Source organism: Danio rerio, chromosome 13 (assembly GCF_052040795.2).
Source record: "Danio rerio strain M-AB ecotype USA chromosome 13, GRCz13ab, whole genome shotgun sequence".
NCBI lineage: Eukaryota > Metazoa > Chordata > Actinopteri > Cypriniformes > Danionidae > Danio > Danio rerio.
Window position 1 is genome coordinate 38,049,023 of NC_141033.1, and position 20,841 is coordinate 38,069,863.

At 35.5% G+C, this 20,841-nt stretch overlaps 1 protein-coding gene and 2 long non-coding RNA genes across 5 annotated transcripts in view; 1 reads left to right on the forward strand and 2 right to left on the reverse strand.

The window, feature by feature from the left end:
- LOC147841155 (uncharacterized) overlaps positions 1 to 20,841 on the reverse strand; it is a 102,241-nt gene that overhangs the window by 42,005 nt on the left and 39,395 nt on the right. The gene's annotated exons all lie outside the window — the stretch shown is intronic.
- slx4ip (SLX4 interacting protein) overlaps positions 1 to 20,841 on the reverse strand; it is an 81,003-nt gene that overhangs the window by 26,293 nt on the left and 33,869 nt on the right. For all 3 annotated transcript variants that reach the window (XM_087277680.1, XM_087277679.1, NM_200411.1), the window contains 2 exon segments: positions 2,115 to 2,192; positions 974 to 1,062 (listed from right to left, as the gene is read on the reverse strand). In XM_087277680.1, the coding sequence (XP_087133806.1) occupies positions 974 to 1,062; positions 2,115 to 2,192 (167 nt within the window).
- The window catches only part of LOC137487424 (uncharacterized), a 51,480-nt gene that overhangs the window by 1,993 nt on the left and 28,646 nt on the right, over positions 1 to 20,841 (forward strand). The window contains exon 2 of the long non-coding RNA XR_015506263.1: positions 6,245 to 6,300. This is a non-coding gene — a long non-coding RNA (uncharacterized LOC137487424). The remainder of the gene's footprint in view (positions 1 to 6,244; positions 6,301 to 20,841) is intronic.

A 20,841-nucleotide genomic window follows, 5' to 3' on the forward strand; every position in this document is an offset into this window, starting at 1 on the left:
TTGCGATTTTCTAAAGCTGCTTTGAAACAAGAATTATTGTAATCAAGAGTTATACAAATAAACCTGAGTTTTATTTTTCCACAGTTTTACACAATATTACATGTGTTTCTCTTTAAAATGTTCAACCATTTATAAACCAAGGTCACTGCAAATGTAGGAATATATTTGGCAAATATTGAACATTCATTTACCAGTGCATACTTTGGTAAAATTACAACATAAATACTTAAAAAATATATATATATCTTCCACATTACAATACCACACTTACCATTATTTCACACATTTTTCACATAATTTCACCCACTTGTTGTTTGTTTGTGTCATAAAAAGCCTTTCAAATCTTAAAAAGGGCCTCTTTGTGTGAAAAAACGTTTGAGAAAGTCTGCTATGAACTTTCGATGTACAGCTTCGTGGTCATATTTACATGCTGCACTCACTGGAATATAGAAGCTAGGGCTCCGTGTCTTAGGCCAAAGGAATTTAGTGGTCCACCTCACAGAACAGTATAGAGCAAAAAGAGCCTCACCAATCAGTCCCATTCAACTACTCATTTGTCACCCCATAATAAGAGAGGGGAAGAATAAAACGCATAGGAATCAACTACATGAGTCCAGAACCCACTTCATGGCATTTGCAGAGAATGGGTTCAACATTGGGAAACACTATACAGTAAAGACACATGTACTTCATTTTCTTACATTCTTTATATATTATATAAAGAGTTGGAGAATAACTAGTCACCACCTCAGAAGTCAAGCCCACAGACTGTCCACAGAATAAAATCAGTTTAGCTTCAAAACAGATACTTTTGGGCAGACAAATATATATACATTTTTTTTTTTTAAAGATGGTCACTTGACTGTAGTTTAACAACATTTATTTAAGTAGACTGTAGCTTGGCAAGCTAGTTAAAAAGGAGCTTCTCCGACACTGATTATAAACATTATTTTATAACATAAGCAGTTCTTACCACATCCAGGTTCAGATTTCCATTGGGAAGTGCGGAATTCTCTGGAGGACTGGCACACACTACAACACGCTCGGGAAATACACGCAACTCTGAAGGTCAAAAACAAAGTGGGTTGGAAAGCATTTAAGGCATTATTACTGTATATACAGTCAATTTACAATGGTAAAATGGTTGAAATGGAAAGGTGGGAGGGAAATAAGTATGATATTCATATTAAATTCTCACAGACGATGAATGTTCAGGAGCATCAGCAGGATAGACTGACCCCAACGCCCTCTTCATGGGAAAAATTGAATACTATGCAACCCTACGCTGTGTTGTTTTTGAGAAAATGGCATAAAGTTGAACATTAACATTGGGCGACTTCATGTCCCCGCTGCCCCTCAGTCAATAAAGTTTCAAATATGTAACTCGATATAACTAAAACAAACCACATTGTTTGATGTATTCCGCTTTATTTCCTCCAAACTTGGCCAAATTTAGCTTGAAAAACGAAGGCCAAGCAAATTGTTGGTCGGCTGCTTTTTCTCTTTGTTTTTTCTAGATCACTCAAAATAATCTATACCGGATAGCCTTATTAGTCTGTAGGCTCCTACATTGTTTGTATTTCTTTGAGCCGTGTTGAACATAAATCACCTACAATGAAGTTTATAATTTCCTTCATGAAGTCTGACATGCATACCTCTGAAGACACACTGAAACTTTAGTCTAAACTTGTTTACTAAGATAAGCAAACCACATTTTCCTTGTGAGCTGCTGTCAAGCCTGACTCAGACTGACTTGGCTTTGGTCTCGAGTATTTGAGCTTTGCAGCTATTAGGATGAAGTGCATTCGTCTCCAACTGTCTAGCCAGATATAAAGGGTGGTTTCTTCAAAGACGTTTCTCTTAGATCTCTATAAATTTGACTTGAAACCACAAGTTCGGCATAAAATGTATTTTCAATCATGTTCATCGTGAGTTTCCACATATTTCAGTCAACTTTTTCCAAAATAAAGTGATCCGGACAGTGACCCCCGACTGAGCCTGACAGCTGTACGAAGTAGTAACAACACAGGTGCTTCTGATACAATCATGAGGCACGTTAATGTGGAAAAAAAAATACACAAACCTTTAGCCAACGAGGAGAAGAAATAAACTACCTCTGTAGTGCTGCCTGACAATGCATCTCAGGTTGACATGACGTTTCATGAAGTGCACCGCTAGGCGAACATTCCCACCTGCAGGAGAAAATACATTTCATGAGGTAAATGTATACGTTAAAAGACTGACATGAAAAAAACTACACTGAAACAGCGAACAGTCAGAATGCCTGTTGGTTTAAACAAATGCTCATTTACGCATGAGGAAACATTTTTCCATGTAAAATTATTTTAATGCAAATCAGCACTGAGACCCATCTGAATTTGAACGTTATCAATTATCTATGGCCGTGCAAAAGGCCAAAACAAAGGCTGCCAATGTCTCCCAAACATGACACTGCTCAAAGGCGTTTTAATGTCTGAAAAATACCAAAGCGTTTAAGCAACTGAGAAAAAAGCCTCATCATAGTGCTAGCGTAAGCAGCGCCGGGGGTGTCAATGTCTTTGAAGACCACAGTTACAAGACTGATTGAACGCTGAAACTATTTACAGCCTCTATTGGCAGAGAGAGTTTTATGAATTCACGCTTCATTCCTTTGTGAAAAGCATGTAATGTGCCACTTTTGCCTGCATAACCTATATTTTACAGTGCAAAAAAATTCTAAACACTTGCCGAGAATGAGCACTGAGGACTGTTATTTATCCTTCTTACACAACTTTCTGGAATACTCACTTGTGATTGGTCAATCGCTGCATTCTGAGATCAAATATCTTAGTGTAATAACTGCTTACTTAGTGGATTACACTGTGCTATAGTTTAGTTCTTTTTGTGACCTATTCAAATATATCGCTCTTCTCACATCCTGAAATAACAACTCAACATTGAATAAACGGGATAAAGTACAGTCAGCAGATAATTATCGCAGCATAAACCCCTTTAAATAAATGTAAGTCCTGATCGTTCTCTCGGTTTACTTTGCAGAAGTCAGATGACATGTGAATAAATGAAGATTTATTGTCAAATATTCTGCTTGCACAATTATGCACAACAAAAAAAGAAGTGAATGAACAGGGTGTATACAAGAGCTGAGTGAAATGTATAAACCAAGATTTGTATTTGACTTATTCACAATCCGAACTAAAAAAAAAAAGAAAAGAAAAAAGAAAGAATCCAACAAACATGTCCAACAAACATATGCAAGTTTAAATTAAAAGTTTCAAATAAAAAAAAATACAATCACACTATTTGAAAGTTTTACAATATGTATTTATTTTTTTTATTATTTCATTTTAAGGTTTTGTTTTTTTCTGGAAAGAATACAACATTATTATACACTGACACTGTATGTAAAAAATTATATTCATCTAAAGTATTATAGGCCTGTACGGTACTGGAAAAACATGAATTATTGCAATTAAGCATTGCAATATTTCTAAAACTATAACATTTCCATAGAGAAATTTAATGGTAATAATAAAATGCAAAAAATCATAATAAAATAATAAAATCTTTTACAATGCTTTGCCAGATGAAGACCATGTCGGTCGAAACATAATGACTTTGACATTAAAGATTTTTTTGAAAGCAAAAGTGGCAGTGTGCCGATTTTCTTTGGATTTTTTGCTACTAATGTTTGTTTTTTGATCGAGCACCTGCCTTCAAGATTTTCTAGATGTGAGCACATTTCTGTTTTTTGCAATAACAAAATGTACACTCCCTGGCCACTTTCTTAGGTAAACCTGTTCAACTGCTCTTTAACGCAAATTTCTTATCAGCCAATCACATGGCAGCACAGCAACTCAGTGCATTTAGGCATGTAGACATGGTCAAGATGATCTGCTGCAATTCAAACCGAGCTTCAGAATGGGGAAGAAAATTTAAGTGACTTAGAACATGGCATGGTTGTTGGTGCCAGACAGAATGGTGTGAGTATTTCAGAAACTGCTGATCTACTGAGATTTTCAAGCACAACCATCTCTAGGGTTTACAGAGAATATTCAGAAAAAAAGAAAATATCCAGTGAGCGCAGTTTTGTGGGCACAAACGCCTTGTTGATGTCAGAGATCAGAGGTGATTAGCCAGTCTGATTCAAGCTGATTGAAAAGCAACAGTAACTCAAATAACCACTTGTTACAACCAAGGTATGCAGAAGAGCATTTCTGAATGCATAACATGTTCAACCTTGAGAAGTATGGGCCGCAGCAGCAGAAGACCACACCAAGTACCAATCCTGTCAGGAAACTGAGGCTAGAACTGGCACAGGCTCACCAAAATTGGACAATAGAAGATTGGAAAAACATTACCTGATCTGATGAGTCTCGATTTCTGCTGCGACATTCGGATGGTAGGATTAAAATTTGGTGTCAACAACATGAAAGCATGAATCCATCCTGCTTTGTATCAATTGTTCAGCCTAGTAGTGGTTGTGTAATGGTGAAGGGAATATATTCTTGCAACGCTATGACCCCAGTAGCACTAATTAAGCATTGTGTCAACACCACAGACTACCTGAGTATTGTTGCTGACCATGTCCATCCCTTTATGACCACAGTGTACCCATCTTCTGATAGCTACTTCTAGCAAGATAACGCATCATGTCATAAAGTGCGAATCATCTTATATCTCAGGTTTCATGAGCATGACTTTGAGTTCACTTTACTCAAATGGCCTCCACAGTCACCAGTTCTCAACTCAATAGAGCACCTTTAGGATGTGGTGGAAGGGGAGATTTGCATCATGGATGTGCAGCTGACACTGAAGCTGACATTTTTTTTACCTTCTTCTTCCTTGGCCACATTTAATAGACCAGAGTCGATTATTCTTTACTAACAAAGCACTTTTTATCTTTACCTAAGGTTCAGATTTAAAATAAAGTCAAATTTAAAAAAATTAAATGGAATGTACAAAATATTGTGAGATGCTGTGAACATTTCTAAAATGGGATTTTTAACTTGAACCTTCATTATGTGAAGCATTTAGTGAGGTCAATGTTGTGTATTCATTCACTTCTTCAGTTGCTGGAGCAACCATACCCATTCACTGTTAACAAGCCAAGAAAACGAGTTCATTCAGCCCTAAAGTTGTAGCAACGATGTGACCATTCTGTTTTAATTTAAGAGACAGTGGGCAAAGGAAGAATCCAGCCTAGATCTGTTTGTCATTGTCCAAGGAATGCAAGATCCACTCGACTGCGAAGGCACAGCACTGTTGCTTAATGTGGGAGGAATTTGTGAGCAAGAGAGGGGGCCTGATGAACATGCTAGCTATCTGCTGTTGCAGCTGTAAACAAGAAAACAGGCATGGGAATCCATCAGCTCTCACTCTGTGCCCTGAATAGACCCATCAGCCTCTCTGTCTGTCTGTGAGAGACTGCCCTAGGCTGCCACAACACCATAAAATACACACCAAATTGATCACACAATTATCTTACAAACTGAAGTGCTTGAGCATATCAATTCGCATCAGAAAAAAAAACAGCTTCACCACAATACCTAGAAACATTTGTCTTCAATGTCTGTGTTAGATATACCAAATAAGCAGAAAGGCATTGACTGTTTTACCAGCTGATGTCATCACAGGTCCCTCTAACAGCTAGCTAGTCTCTCAAACGGGAGCTTGGTGTGCTCCTTCAAGTAATGATATGCAATTACAGTGTCTGCCAGCCACAAAACTGTCATCAGCACCCCAGTATGTGATTTATGGATCTACCTCCTACTTTCCTCCATTGCACAGGTAGCTGCTCTTCTTCAGTTGTCTGAATTATTTACAATGGGTGTGTCCCAATTTGCACATTTATGCATTCTGTGCCATTTATGCATTCTTTGTCATAGAAATTGTGTTGTGTGTTGGATTTGGTATTGAGACAACATATGTATTTATCTACATTTTGCTCTGAGCAGCGTGGGCAGGATCTTTTAGATTGAAACAAGAAAAAAAAACTAAGTAGTTCAGATTATTAAAACTCTTTTAGTCTCTTGAATGTCACATGATAACAGCGTTGTCATTCTCTTTGTTGGGAAGCCTCATTGACACTAAAACTAACAAAATTCTAGAACTACTTCAATGGCCATATCGATCATTCTGACCAGTCATACAAGGTTGCGCAGAATCAGGTTTTTGTCATGTCATATATAGATTTAAAACTCAAGTGATGATTTTAAAATGAAGCTTTGAATTTTTGCCTTTACAGACATCCCATGAAGGTGTGTAGCACACTTCGGCACAAGCGGGAGAGCAAAGTTTCAGGTAAAAATCTATTTTTGGAAGTTTGAAAGGCATGTTTGAAATAAAGTTAGTTTTTTTGCTATCAGAAAGTGTGTTTTTGTTAGCAGACATTGCTAGGCAACAGGGACACGCATATTCAAATGCACGGGAAAATGTAGAGGACCCTGAAATGCATGCAGTTAACTTGACCATTATGGCTATACAAGGAAAAATTACACAGTACTCTTTTGTAATTTCAATAAAATAAGGTTAATTAAATATAGAAAAAGTCTTAAAACCAAATGGGAGGAAGACTTATATGATATTGATGAGGAAACATGGGATGAGAAATACAATATAAAACAATATAAACTCCATATCTCTCCTAACCGCAGACATTTTTTAACCCTTTTAATTCGCCAATGTGTTTTAAATGTAAAACTGAAGTAGGTACTTTAACGCATTGTATGTGGTCATGTAACAGATTGCAAAGGTATTGATCTTTGGTGCTGGGGGAAAAAGAAATAATCTTTAACGGGCAGCTGGATTTTGACCCAGTTTCATTGACTTTGGGTATACCTTATGGAAGCATTTTTTCATTAGTTAAAAAGTAGTATAATATTTTAACCTTTGCCGCCAGAAAAAATATTTTACCTAATTGGATTAGTGATAAATTTTCATCACTTAAAGGTTGGCACAAGCTCATTTAAGTTAATTCCTTGGAACAGCTAACCCATATATTATACAAAAAAAAAAGAAGAAAAAAAAAAAGATAATAGTTCAAAGTTTGGATTATTTGGAACCTAGTCTTTGACTTATCAAGCAAAAAAAATATATATATATAAAAAAATACTGTAACTGTATTATTATCTGAAAAATAAGCAAAGCTTTTAGCCTTTTTCTGGTGTATTTTATTGGGGTAGTCCTGTTTTATATACAATCTGAGCTTTCTCTCTCTCTCTCTCTCTCTCTCTCTCTCTCTCTCTCTCTCTCTCCTTTTTCCTTTTTTTTCTTCCTTGTTTTATGTTTATATTTTTCTTTGTGTGTCTTTTAAAGATATATTATTGTTACATATATCATTATGTCTGTATTATTGAGACAATCCAATAAACATAATTATAATATATATATATATATATATATATATATATATATATATATATATATATATATATATATATATATATATATATATATATAGGAAAGTCAGGGTACTACAAACGCTAAATTGGTTTTATTTCAACATAGTTCTCAAAATTACAAAATTCAAACATGGTCAAAATGACAGCAAGTACATTAATGAAATGTCATTTTAAAGTAAATATTAGTGAACTATACAACTTTACAGTACCAGGCATCTAGCATAAATTCAGCAGGCTTTTAGCCAATGTAAAACCATTTCTACAGACACAGCACTTAATAGCTCATGTCACAGCAGTCGGAACACTCACACTGGGTGTGACAAACCAAACGTTCCAAATCAAATTCTCCTTCATGTTAGAAACAGAACAAGACATCAGTTTACTGTAGGGGATTTGTCGCTAATGTGGTGCTGCGTGTATTCTAAATACAAACAACACTGATCTGGATGACTTTTATTGTAATTGCCAATACAGTAACAGATTTTCTTGTTCCAGAAGCCTTTTTTAGTTGGATGCAAGTCACCAAAAAAGAAAAAGAAAATGTTGGCAACTTACATGCTTGCTGTTTTCATATTCACACCTATTTTCATTAAATTCTTTTATAGTAGAGGTTGTTTCTGGACATATGAGGATAGAGCAACTATAAAATAATTTGATTTCCAGTACTCATAAAATCCACAGCCGTATTTATGTACTTAAGTATCTTTGATGTGGTCATGGTGTTATCAAGAAAATCCCAGATAAAACTCAGTGGCCAAGCCATTAATCACTTATTTATTCACAGTTATCACTACATCCGAAGAAAAATCTAGTACGACATGTATGTCCATTGTGGTGAAAATTCAAAACAGAACAACTGGAAAATATTGGATGGCGGGCCACATAAAACATATATTTCAATAAGATGTGAATTGTTTAAAATCCTGTCCATTCTATATTTGAACATCGCTGGCATACTGCACAGTGTATATTATGCCAATTGGCACACAGCTAATTCCTTTTCCCCTATTAGCAATCAAAACACAAACAAAATACAAACAACAGCACAATCTGTCCTGGTAAAGAAAGGAGGTGGATTATCATACTTGCTTTGAAATATCTTCCGTTCAAGGCTCATACACGATCAAAAGTGCTAATAAAAATAACAAACAGAGCATTTAAACCCAATTAAACCCCAAACTCGAGTCGCTGTATCCAAGATACAAAATAATTACTATAAATGTTATTTTATCCCACCTACGAGAATAATAGGCTATGGTATAAGTGAGAAACCGCGGTGAGCTTGCCAAACAGGCTCCTAAAGTTGATATTCATGTCAAGTTTCCAAGAATTTGGTGCTTCATTTGCTTAAGGGAAGTGATACAAGACTAGTGGGAACGACAGCATGTCCCTTAACAGAATGGTTCATCTTATAGAGATGCAGGTTAATATGAATCAGATGCTCCCTCAGGTGTTTCTCTCCATCACAAAGAATCAACCAAGGAGGATTTCGATATCAGATTTATATGCTTTTGAGATGGCTAGGACCTTAAAAGGCTTAGGGGAGAAAGCCAACACCGGTAGAGAGATTAAGATGGCACATGGAACCCAACCAACTTCAGCGAGGGTGAAATAAAACGTGCGTGGACAGTATCGGTATCTTATCTTTCCTGCTCTTAATCATTCAAGCATGCAACCAGCTGCCCCAAAAGCTTGAGAGAGTTATGGGAAAATAAAAAAAAAACTTCAGTAATAACATGAATCTCTCTGCTAAGCATCAGGAGCCTAGGGCATGTTCTTTCCCTTTTTAACTCTGGTGTGGATGGATATAACAAAGAGCAGACTGATAATCTGCATAGTTCAGGAGATAAAGAACTGGGCATCTTTCCTGTGAGCTTCGAAACCTTCTTCAGTGCATTTCATTCATGCCCATTCCAACTTAGGCTGACCCGTCCTCCCGCCTCTTTACTGATGGGAGGAAAAAAATGTTGATAGAATTTGTGCTTTCTCTTTTTCTTCACTTCAAAGAGCAAATTCCCAGGACAAAGTGGAGTGGGGAGTCTGGCTCTAGAGTGGAACCATAAGACAGCTTGTTTTGAGAAATCAGCTGTTGGATGATTAAAAAGAAAAAAGGCAAGGCAGATGTGAATCTAGTCCTTCAGCATTTAGAGCACTTCTGAAATAAACTCTTGAAGGGAAAAAAACTGGAGCTATGTAGATAAGGACTGATGTTTGCAAGTGTCTTTGATTCAGGACCAAGATTTTGCTGATAAACTCTATCAAGATTTCTTATCATGTCAAAGTTAACAGCCCTGACAGGCCATATAAATTAAACAGTTAAATAATTCATGAAACTGACTGAATTTTAAGCGACTTTTATGGACTGTAAACTTATTTTTTCCTGTGATATATGCTACAGTGCTTAGCATAATTGAGTACATCCCATTTTGAAAATAAATATTTTGATTCATTTTTCAGTGATTAGGGGCAATGTATTTTGGTGTGTTTAAACAAAACAGATTTGTTAAACACATATATTTATTAAGCTAATATTTTAGTCACCAAACATTTAGACATTAAAAGAAAATAAAATTAAACTCAAGTAAAATATTGCAAAAAATAATTACAACCTACAAAATTTCTACTTAATTTTTCAATTTTTGCACAAGATTGTTCCTTCAAAGGACGAATTACAAAATTATATAACATATTAAGAGAAAAAGACTAGCTTTAATCCAAGATACAAAAATGGATAATCCAGAAATGGACTTGAATACCATTAGTTTGAATGCACAAACAACAACATTGAATTCCCGATTGAGATAGCTGCAATATAATTGGGTAATGAGAACTTATATTACTTCTGTAAGATTAAATAAATTCAACCCTATTATCTTTTTGTTTTAAATTCAATAAGATACAAGGTACATTTTTTCATTGTGTGTGGGAGTGTGAGGAGGTACAAAAAGTTTGGGTGAAGGTGACTCAATATATTTCAAAATTTATTTCCATTCCAATTTCTTTATGTCCTGGATTATGTATATTGAATATCTATGAAGACAGTTGTGCTTTGTCTACTAAAGAAAATATTATGTTTAATACAAATATTATGTTTAATACAAGCAAGGCATTGTACTGCTTTATGCTGGAAAAATGATAATCACCCCTCCTTTGGACTTAACATGTTTGGCTCTCGAAAAGCTCACATATATAATAAGGTAAAAAAAATCCTTAGAATTTTGTCATAGGAGGTGTTTTTGAACTTTGTGAAAAATGGAGATATTGAAGAAGCTTTGGAAGTCTGAAGTTGAGGAATGTAAATTGGTGCTTGATTGGATTTTTTATTCTATTTTAATTTATTAATTTTTTTACTATTTATATTATTATTATTATTATTATTATTATTTTAAATAATAATTAAAAAAATTTTCTCCCTAACCTGTCTGGGGTAAGTTTTGGGTATTGGGGTTTGAATTATTGTAAACCTTGGGGAAATAAAAATCAATAAAGGCATGTAACTCAACTTTTTCAGTTTTTTTTTTCCTGCTTCTCTTGCTTTTTCTTCTCTTTTAATTTTGTAATTAATATTTTTCTATAACATGTAAATTTTGGTGTACTAGTTTTTAGACCGTTGTCATAAGTTATTTTGTTGGATAAGCTCAAGATTTGGTTTTAGTGCTTACTAATCTAATGTATATGCACAAATATAGTATTGTATGGCTTCCTATTAAAAATAAAAAATGTAAAAGATAGATTTGTAATGGGTTTACTTATATAAGCTGAGCAATGTACAGTGTGGCAAATTTTGAAGATCTCCACTCCTTCTATTTAATTCACTTTTTAATACAATTTATTTCTAGATCACTTTTACAATGTAGATTGTGTCAAAGGAGCTTAACAGATGAAGTTCTAGTAAACTAAAAGTACAGTTAAGTTTAAAGCAAATGTCACAGCAAAATCCAAACCACTAAAGAGCAAATCCAACGATGCTCAAATCTAACACTGATTTGCAAAAAAAAAAAAAAAAAAAAAAACTGTGCTGAAAAATATATACGGTATATATACAGTAAGGTTTCACATCATATGGCATCATCTTCCAGTCAAAGTTGCTTAAAGAGCTAAATAAAAAGGGATAGTGTACCTAATAAACATGATAATTTGGTCTTAATTTGCTCACCCTCAGGTCACCCTCACGTGATTTCATCTGCAGAACAATAAAATCTAGATTTTTTTGCTGAAAGGCTGGTCACTGAAAGCACTGGTAGCCAATAAACTGCATGAGCAGAGTAAAAATACACAATTGCTCCTGAAAAGTAAGCAACATGGTGGCTCACAGTAAGAGGGTTGCTGGTTCAAGTTCCGGCCTGGGTCAGTTGGCATTTCTGTGTGAAGTTTGCATGTTCTCCCCATGTTCATGTAGGTTTCCCTTGGGAGTTCCTTCACAGTCCAAAGACATGTGCTATAGGTGAATTGAATAAACTAAATTGTGCTATAGTGTATGTGTGTGCATGTGAGTGTGTTTGGGTGTTTCCAAGCCCGGTTTGCAGCTAGAAGGGTATCCGCTGTGGCGACCCAAAGAATAAAGGGACTAAGCCAAAGAAGAATGGATAAATGCGCCAGACAATTTCTTAAGAAGCAGAACACTTTGCAAGAACACACATTTTTCTAGCATTCATTTTAATCCACATCCTTTGCAAATGATGACTACCATGAACGCATACAGGACCATTCGCAGATGCTGTGGCTTGAAATTAAAAAAGCTTAATAATCATTTTCATTTACCTACATCATGAAAGCCTGAGGGCGAATAGATAAACAGCAAATGTCCTTTAAAAGAATAAAAATTGCACAAGAGAAAAAAATGCTTCATTCAAACTGTAAATTATTGTATTGTTTTGTTTTGATTCCTACAGTATCACTAACAAAATCAGAATGTGGCCACCAGAGCGAAAAGAAATTGCAAAAGGCATGTGACGTTCCAGTGAATGACTGAGAAAATACCTTCCGAGTAAAATCTTCTAAAACTCAAGTCAACAAAGCATTACAACATGCATAAATTAAAAAAGGTTTCAGTGACACTAACCCAAGGCATAAATACATAAAGTGTATCAGTAAACAGCCCCCCTAGAGCTTTTACCACTTCCTGGGAAAACAATAGAAAGAAGGAAAAGTCAACAAACCAGAAGAATGTAAAGAGGAATGTGAAATAAAGTGGAATAGCGGGGTGAGTGATCCCTTGTCTCCAACTAGAGGCATTCTTTCCATTGATTCTGAGTTCAAAGACGAACATGAGCTATAAAAACCTCATCAGCTCTAAACAAATGGAGAGCACAGACAGCTCAACATGTGAAAGAATAATAATCATCTCTCAGCACAACAGTCTAGATCGAGACAAGCCAAAGAGGTTGTACAATCTAAACACATTGAGCTTGAAAAACAGGCAACATCAGATACGATTTCTGGTGGCAAAACCGGGTATGACAAGTGATATCTGAGCACATGGCTACTGTGTGTGTAATGGGCGATCCTGAAGTGATCTCCTAGATGTGAAAACCCAGGAACGTCGGGTGGAAAGCGGGTGTCTAGATGACCGAGTAGGAATTTGTAGAAATATTTTCTCTCCGTCCTCACTTTGATGTGAATGATCACCCTCTAAGATCTTGTCCTTCGCTCTTACTGGGTCAGGGTGGGGCTCGTAGGCGATTGTGCGAATGTGTGTGAGCGTTTCACGGGGGTCGCCACATGGAAGGGCCGAACGGGGTTTTCCTGGAAGCACATCACACCCGGCTGCGTAACTGTAGCCTGGGCCGAGCGGGCGGTGTGTCTTATCACTCTGTTCAATGTCCACCTGAAACAATATTTGCACATGAGCGTTCAATTTAACATTTGGGTGACCCCTTCAGCTTGGTTATGAAATGCAGTGTGGCCCAACAGGAGGATGCAACACGAAATCAAAAGCAGAACTATAAAGATAAGTGAATTGACTAAAGTACCTTCAGAGAGCAGAAAGATGAATACCCAGTGTAACGCTGTGACATTATTTTGGCCAAAAGCCCATAAAAAACATTACTATGACACAGCAAATTGAACAAGACTTCCACCAGTCGCATTCAAACAGAACATCCCACCTTTTTTCTGAAACATGTCCCCTTTAATTAGAGCTCCTCCTAATGCAACACTTAGTTAATTGCCTACACCTGCTCTTAAAGCCGCACACGACTTAAGTAGGCAAAGACAATCCGCTTGTTAAGTGGTGACGTGTTTGTGACTTATGTAATACTGTTTCCTGTTTCATTTGAGTGGAGAAATCATTTGTTTATGATCACGTTGTATTACTATCACATATTAAAGTTAATTTTACAAAAAGTCATAGTGTAAACAACAATCTCTGGGCTTGCTGCATAACGAATACCAAAAATTTTACAATTTATAAAAAAATTAATCACTTTCTGGCCATCGGATAATAGGCATGGACATATATACTGCGATGGTGATTTTCGAAAGCATTAATTGCTTTGTAAACATTTATTATTACCATTTCATGAGTCTCCCTATTCAGTTGAATAGAGCGCTTGGACCCGGAAGCCGCTTCGCGTGACGTCACACTGAACAAGCGGATGGAATACAGAAGACATGTCACTCGTACAGTTTTAAATGGGGAAAAGTGAAATGGTCAATATGGTGAATGAAGCCCCGCCTACTACAGTAGTACAGGAGCCAATCTTCAATTGCTATAGACTGACGTTTTTCCAGGGGAGAAGCTAAGATCAGATGTGTGCTACGACATTTTATGTGGTCAACAAACACACTGGAATCTCAGTGAATGCTTGCTTCACAAACATAAGAAATATATCCACATAAAGCTTAAAATCTCCACTTTTAAATGCATCAAGTGCACTTAAGAACAAAAGTTTTCAGGTTTTGTAATTAGTATGAAACGAATGCAAGGTACAGTCTTTCCTGTCAAATGCACATCACATGACAGCAAAAGCTATTCAAACGGCCATAAACTTGTAAACAAAGCATTGCTGTAATTTCTGGCGGAGATTCGCCATCAAGACCATGTTGTGAAATACTTCAGATGAGCAGCGAGATTACCCAGAGAATGACAATGTGTAGAACGACCATAAATGAGGTTGGTGTCGTGATCACTTTCCTTTTGAGTGCGCATGCGCATTAGCTCGGGCAGCCTAAAACTATGTTGATTCTGTTTGATTTGGATGTTTAGAAATTAAACTTATAAGACAGTTGTTGTTCATTTTAATGATGATTCCAATTATCTAATGTATCATAAGCTTGGCAAACAGTTTTAGAGAATTTGATGTTTCCCCATTCAGACAGAATGCCCGAGCATACTGACCCAGATCTGTTTCAAAGATGGCCAGTTGACAGTTGTTGTTCATTTTAATGATGATTCCAATTATCTAATGTATCATAAGCTTGGCAAACAGTTTTAGAGAATTTGATGTTTCCCCATTCAGACAGAATGCCCGAGCATACTGACCCAGATCTGTTTCAAAGATGGCCAGTTGACAGTTGTTGTTCATTTTAATGATGATTCCAATTATCTAATGTATCATAAGCTTGGCAAACAGTTTTAGAGAATTTGATGTTTCCCCATTCAGACAGAATGCCCGAGCATACTGACCCAGATCTGTTTCAAAGATGGCCAGTTGACAGTTGTTGTTCATTTTAATGATGATTCCAATTATCTAATGTATCATAAGCTTGGCAAACAGTTTTAGAGAATTTGATGTTTCCCCATTCAGACAGAATGCCCGAGCATACTGACCCAGATCTGTTTCAAAGATGGCCGCCAAGTGAAATGACTTGCCTTAAAGAGACTTTGGTACAGGTGTGTCCCAAATCCCATATATAGTGTAAGTAATGCTTCACACTGGAAACTCTAAAAAGTATAAGTGCACTTTAAATACCCAGATGATGCACTTATTAAACCGTTAAAATCAAGTGTGTTGATTGTTGGAAACGCACTCAACGGCCACTGGTTTGCTCATGTAGTGGAAGGGGCGGAGCTATCGGGTACTGATAATCAGAGATGGAAAGTAACAAATACGTAATAAGTAAAAATACTTTGTTACTGTACTTAAGTAGATTTTTCTGGTATCAATATTTTACTCCATTACTTATTTTTCTGATAACATTTTACTTTTACTTCTTACATTTTACACAAATATCTGTACATTCTACTTCTCATATTTTTAAATCGGGCTCATTACTTTTGTTTCCATGTGTTTGGTGGAGAGATCTATATTATTTCTTGTCATTGCACATGAACGCAGTTTTGATGCAGTCAGTCTATTTTTCCTCACTGCGCGCCTGCATGCTGCAGTGAGCGGCCTTTTTAAGGCTATCCCGCACTGTACGTGGGCTAGTTTATAAACATTACTATGAGAAAAGCTAGGTTTAAAAGAATCATTTTTCATGTCTTTCCAGTGACATTGTATCAATTTAATGCATTCTTGCTGAATAAAAGTATTATAAACATGTAAAGCATTAATGCTTAAAAGTATTTTATAAATATTAAAGACTTTTGATTGGTAGTGCGTATATGACACATTGTGTACACTACCTGACAAAAGACTTGATGTTGATCCCAGTTGTTAGAGCAAAAGAAATAATAACTTGACTTCAACTTGATTCAAGTTCATTTGGAAAAGTGGCAGAAGGTGGATTTTTCCAATGAATCAACTCTTGAACTGCACCCCAGTCATCACAAATACTGCAGAAGACCTATTGGAACCCACATGGACCCAAGATTCTCACAGGAATCAGTCAAGTTTGGTGAAGGAAAATCATGATTGGGGTTACATTCAGTATGGAGGCGTGCGAGATATCTGCAGAGTGGATGGCAAAATCAACAGCCTTAGGTATCAAGACATGTGTGCTGCCTATTACATTACAAATCACAAGAGAGGGCAAATTCTTCAGCAGGATAGTTTTTTTTCTCATACTTCAGCCTCAACATTAACGTTCCTGAAAGCAAAGAAGGTCAAGGTGCTCCAGGATTGACCAGCCTAGTTACCAGACATAAACGCCATTAAGCATGTCTGGGGTAGGATGAAGAAAGAGGCATTGAAAACGAATCCAAAGAACTCTGGGAGTCCTACAAAGAACAGTTTCTTTGCCATTCCAGATGACTTTATTATTAAGTTATTTGAGTCATTGCAGAGATGTATGGATGCAGTCCTCCACGCTCATGGGCGTCATACACAATAATCATTCTTTTTTCACTGCACCTTGACTTTATATTATATACTGTACATTATTTATGTTAAGTGGCAAGACTTTTGTCTCAACAAATTCAGACCTATTGTCCTAATTAAAAAATTTTAATTAAGGCATGATCCTCTTTTTTTCTATTTTGGTAAAATATGCATACTCTAGAGACTTTTATCTTTCACATAAGCCACTTCTGATACCAAATGGTCAGCTAGAAGTCAAGTTATTATTTGCTTGGATAGGGGACAAGACTTTTGTAAGGTTGTGTATAGGAGAGCCTCAAGAAAATGCATGAATGAATGAAGGCATTTATAATAAACATATTTCGTCAATACTTAACATTACATCGTAAATTAGACATCCCATATTAAAAAAATGCATTTTGAAACTCTTATTTGTTATTTTATAAATATACATTATGATTCCAATAAATAACTTGATAATGCAGCTTATTGTAGAGTTAAACGTTCAGGTAACATTGAGATAAATTTACCACAGACCTTATTTTACCCAGTAACTGAAAACCCCCATTATACCCGATAGAAAAATCTTTTTTGAACACATACAGTAGCAAATCTTTTCCCCCAGTTCTGACATCATTTCTGTTGCACTCTACACTGAAAACCCTAATAAGTTGACTGAACTAAAATAATTGAGTAAACTTGTTGCCTCAATTTAATAGAGTAATGGAATCTCCCAAACCTGGCATATTTAAGTTTATTTAACTTGCCGGTTTTGTAGACTATACTTAAATATTTCAGTTCACTAAACTTAGTACTATCGAATACCAATACATTTTCCAAACATTCAGTTATCTGGACAATAAGAAAGTCCTTAGGCTGAGCTTAAAATGCAAGGGTTCCCAACCAGGACTTCACAATACAAACAGTTTGAAGTATCACCAAGGAACCATGCGTTCCCTCTATCATAACTGAATCTCTTCTTCATTCACCCACTCACCTATTATACATTCCAGGTGTCTGACCAGCGCCCTCTAACACCCTGTAGTTCCATAAGAACAGCATTTTTATTTCCATTCCATAAAAAAATAAATAATAAAAAAAATCAGTGACAGACATTACATTCTGTTACAATATTAATATATATGCATGTGTGTGTAATAATATACCATGAAATTAATACATTTTAATAAAAAAAATAAGTAGTCATTTATTCACATTAAGATAATTAATTATGCCTGATTATATCTGATTTAAAAAGACCTTGCATTTAAAAGTTTGCACATATTAGAATTTTACAGTCAAGTCTACATTTGTGAAAATGACCTATTTTTTTCCAAAGAATTAATTATGATTTCGAGCTCACTACACTTGAAATCTTAAGTTTATGCATTTTCATGGTCAATTACAAGTTAAATTCATATTTTAAGTGATAGGGCCAAAAATGAAAAATTTAAGTTATGTTAAGTAAACTTTACTTAATTGTTTAAGTAAAGACAACATTAGGGTTTACAGTGTATTAAATGGCAAAAAAATAAAGCAAAAATTATGCCCAAAGTTGACACTGCAACGGCTGTTCCAGCAATACTTAAATTTCTTATTTTACCAAGGAAAATTGGCATACTGTACATTTTTAAGCTAATAAAGATGTACACCAGGTAGTGCATTAAGAATTTTAGCTTTAGTAACTTAATTTGACAAAAGTCAAAAACGTCAAAAAAAAAAATGTCCCAAAAACAATAATGTGCCAAAATCACAGATAAGATTAGACCACTTATAGATAGATAAACAAACAAACAAATAGATAAATAAATAAATAAATAAATAAATAAATAAAGTTCCTCTATAATACTTTTAAAGGCTGAAAAAGTCATTTTAATTGAAATGGAATAAAAATCAAAGCCTGTGTAAGATGAAACTATAAAATCTTCTCAATGAATACTAGTCGTGTTCAAACAGACAGCAATTAGACTGAGTAATGTACATTATTTTTATAAGTGCTGTATATACAGATTTTAATCCATAAATACTTGATATACAGGTATGGCACAGTAAATACAGTAATTGGGGGCTCTTTAGAAAGCCCCAGGAGGAAAATGTGGTGTGAATGAAGGCAGGGAAACACATTCCTCCTGTTTGACTCCAGCAGATTAACTGTGTGGGGAAGGCTTCTCAAAACTTGACTTATGTGTTGTTCTCCAGAGCTGAAGGTTTTGAACCTAAACTAAGCCTGTCATTGAGTCCAGACCTTCTCGTCTCGCTCTCCCAATAAATCTATCCAGCTTGTTAGATTATGAATTTGTGTGCTTTAAAACAGACTTACCTGGACAACATGCAAGACCTTAATGACGAAATATGACATGCCATTTACAGTGAAGAAAAAAAAACAAATCAATCTTCCTCTGACAGACAAATATGCATTTCATTATAACATAATAGCAGCCAAAAAATAACGATGGATCCAAAGCAGAAAAGCATCATTAACCCTAAGCACATGACCTGCTATTTGAGCCGCTCTTGGACTATGAAACCAAAACGTGATCCTTTAGAAACTATGTTTGGTCAGGCGGCCTGGGTTCACAGAGGCTGCGTCTGTATGTATATACACTATGTGTGTGTGTCTGAGCTTGCAGACCAGATTGTGGTCAAGAAACAGTCCCATGCATCCCATACTGATCAAGCTCTCCTTTCCCAATCCTAATTACATACAGAGCCCTGTGGTGGGACAGAACCAAAGGAACACCACTGACCCCGGACAAAAGACAGGGGTGTGTGTGCGCGTTTGTGTGTGTGTGTGTGTGTGTGTGTGTGTGTGTTTGTGTGTGGTGGAATTTAGTCATAGTGAATGTATAAACATCAACTTCAGGCGGGTGCGAGTTACAACTCGAAAGTCTGAGTGTGAAAGTGCTGTCCCGCTGTCCAGGGGCTTTTTTGTACAGTGAGACGCAGGGCTTAAGAGGTGGATTTGCACAGCAACTGCAACATGACAAAGCATCAAGGGCTAATTCTAGTACATAGAGACAGACAGACTGACAGGCAGGCAGTCAGGCCGTCAAAAGAGACCAAGGAATTCGACAGCTCCTGCCTCCCAGGTCTCCATTTCCCATGCTGGTAATCCCTGCATAGTCCCTCTCACATGTTCCAGGGCAGGTAACTGCTGCTAATGCTGCCACATGCTTTATATTTAAAGGCTACAGGGGCAGACGGGGCAGAAACAGAACGCTCTTGTCGTGGCAGATTGTTGGAGAGGCGGCACAGATAAAAGGAAAGCAAGTCAGAAAGCAAGATAACTTATTATTATCTACAACAAAATATAAGAATGAAAACTAATCAAAATCATCAGTTTTCAATACTGCAAGGTAATTTAGGTATATTATAATGTACTTAAATTATGAATATTAATTTTGAGATTTTCAAAGATCACAGTCAAATATGATTTTCCATTTTCTGTTAATGTAGAGATGACTTTCTATTATGACTGTGTTAGACAGAGATAGCATAAGCAATGGTCATCTAAATGTAAAAGCAAAGAAAATAAGCATTGCAATTCAGTCAATATACATCACTAAAACAACACGTTTGGTGTTTGTTCTAACTACTTATTTTAAATATGCTGAAACAATCCTTGAGGGTTTTTTTTTCGTACAAAATTGTTTTATTGTTCAATCTTAAATATCTAAAAAAAAAAATTAACTAATTAGTTAATTTCTTCATGCCATTTTTCTTACAGAACTCTACTTCAAAAGTTTGCCAGTATGTTTCTAAAAAAAAAAAAAAAGAACAATATGTTAAATTAATCATTTTCTATTTTAAGTCTCTTAATACGTTATTCTATAAAAATTATTTTAATATAGTTATTTTATTCCCTTTATTGCAGATCAGAATTTTGTTACCAATGTGATATAGAAATATTGTGTGTTCCGAATGTTTGGGCATTTGGGATCTTTTTCAAAAATGTTTCTAAAAATATCTTATGTTCACAAAGATTGTGTTTATTAAATCAATACAAAAACACATATTGTAACATTATTAAATATTAAACAAACATTTTTCTTTTTAAATGTATTTTATCTTCTAAATACAAGAGTAATGGATTCTAAATATCATTATTTGATATAAAATAAACAAAACAATACATTTATTCAAGGACAAATTGCATTTTAATTAAATAAACAATTGTGAAAATTTTTATTTGTTATGTGTCGCACAAATAATATTATTATTATTATTATTATTATTACTATTATTATCAACGTTTTTAA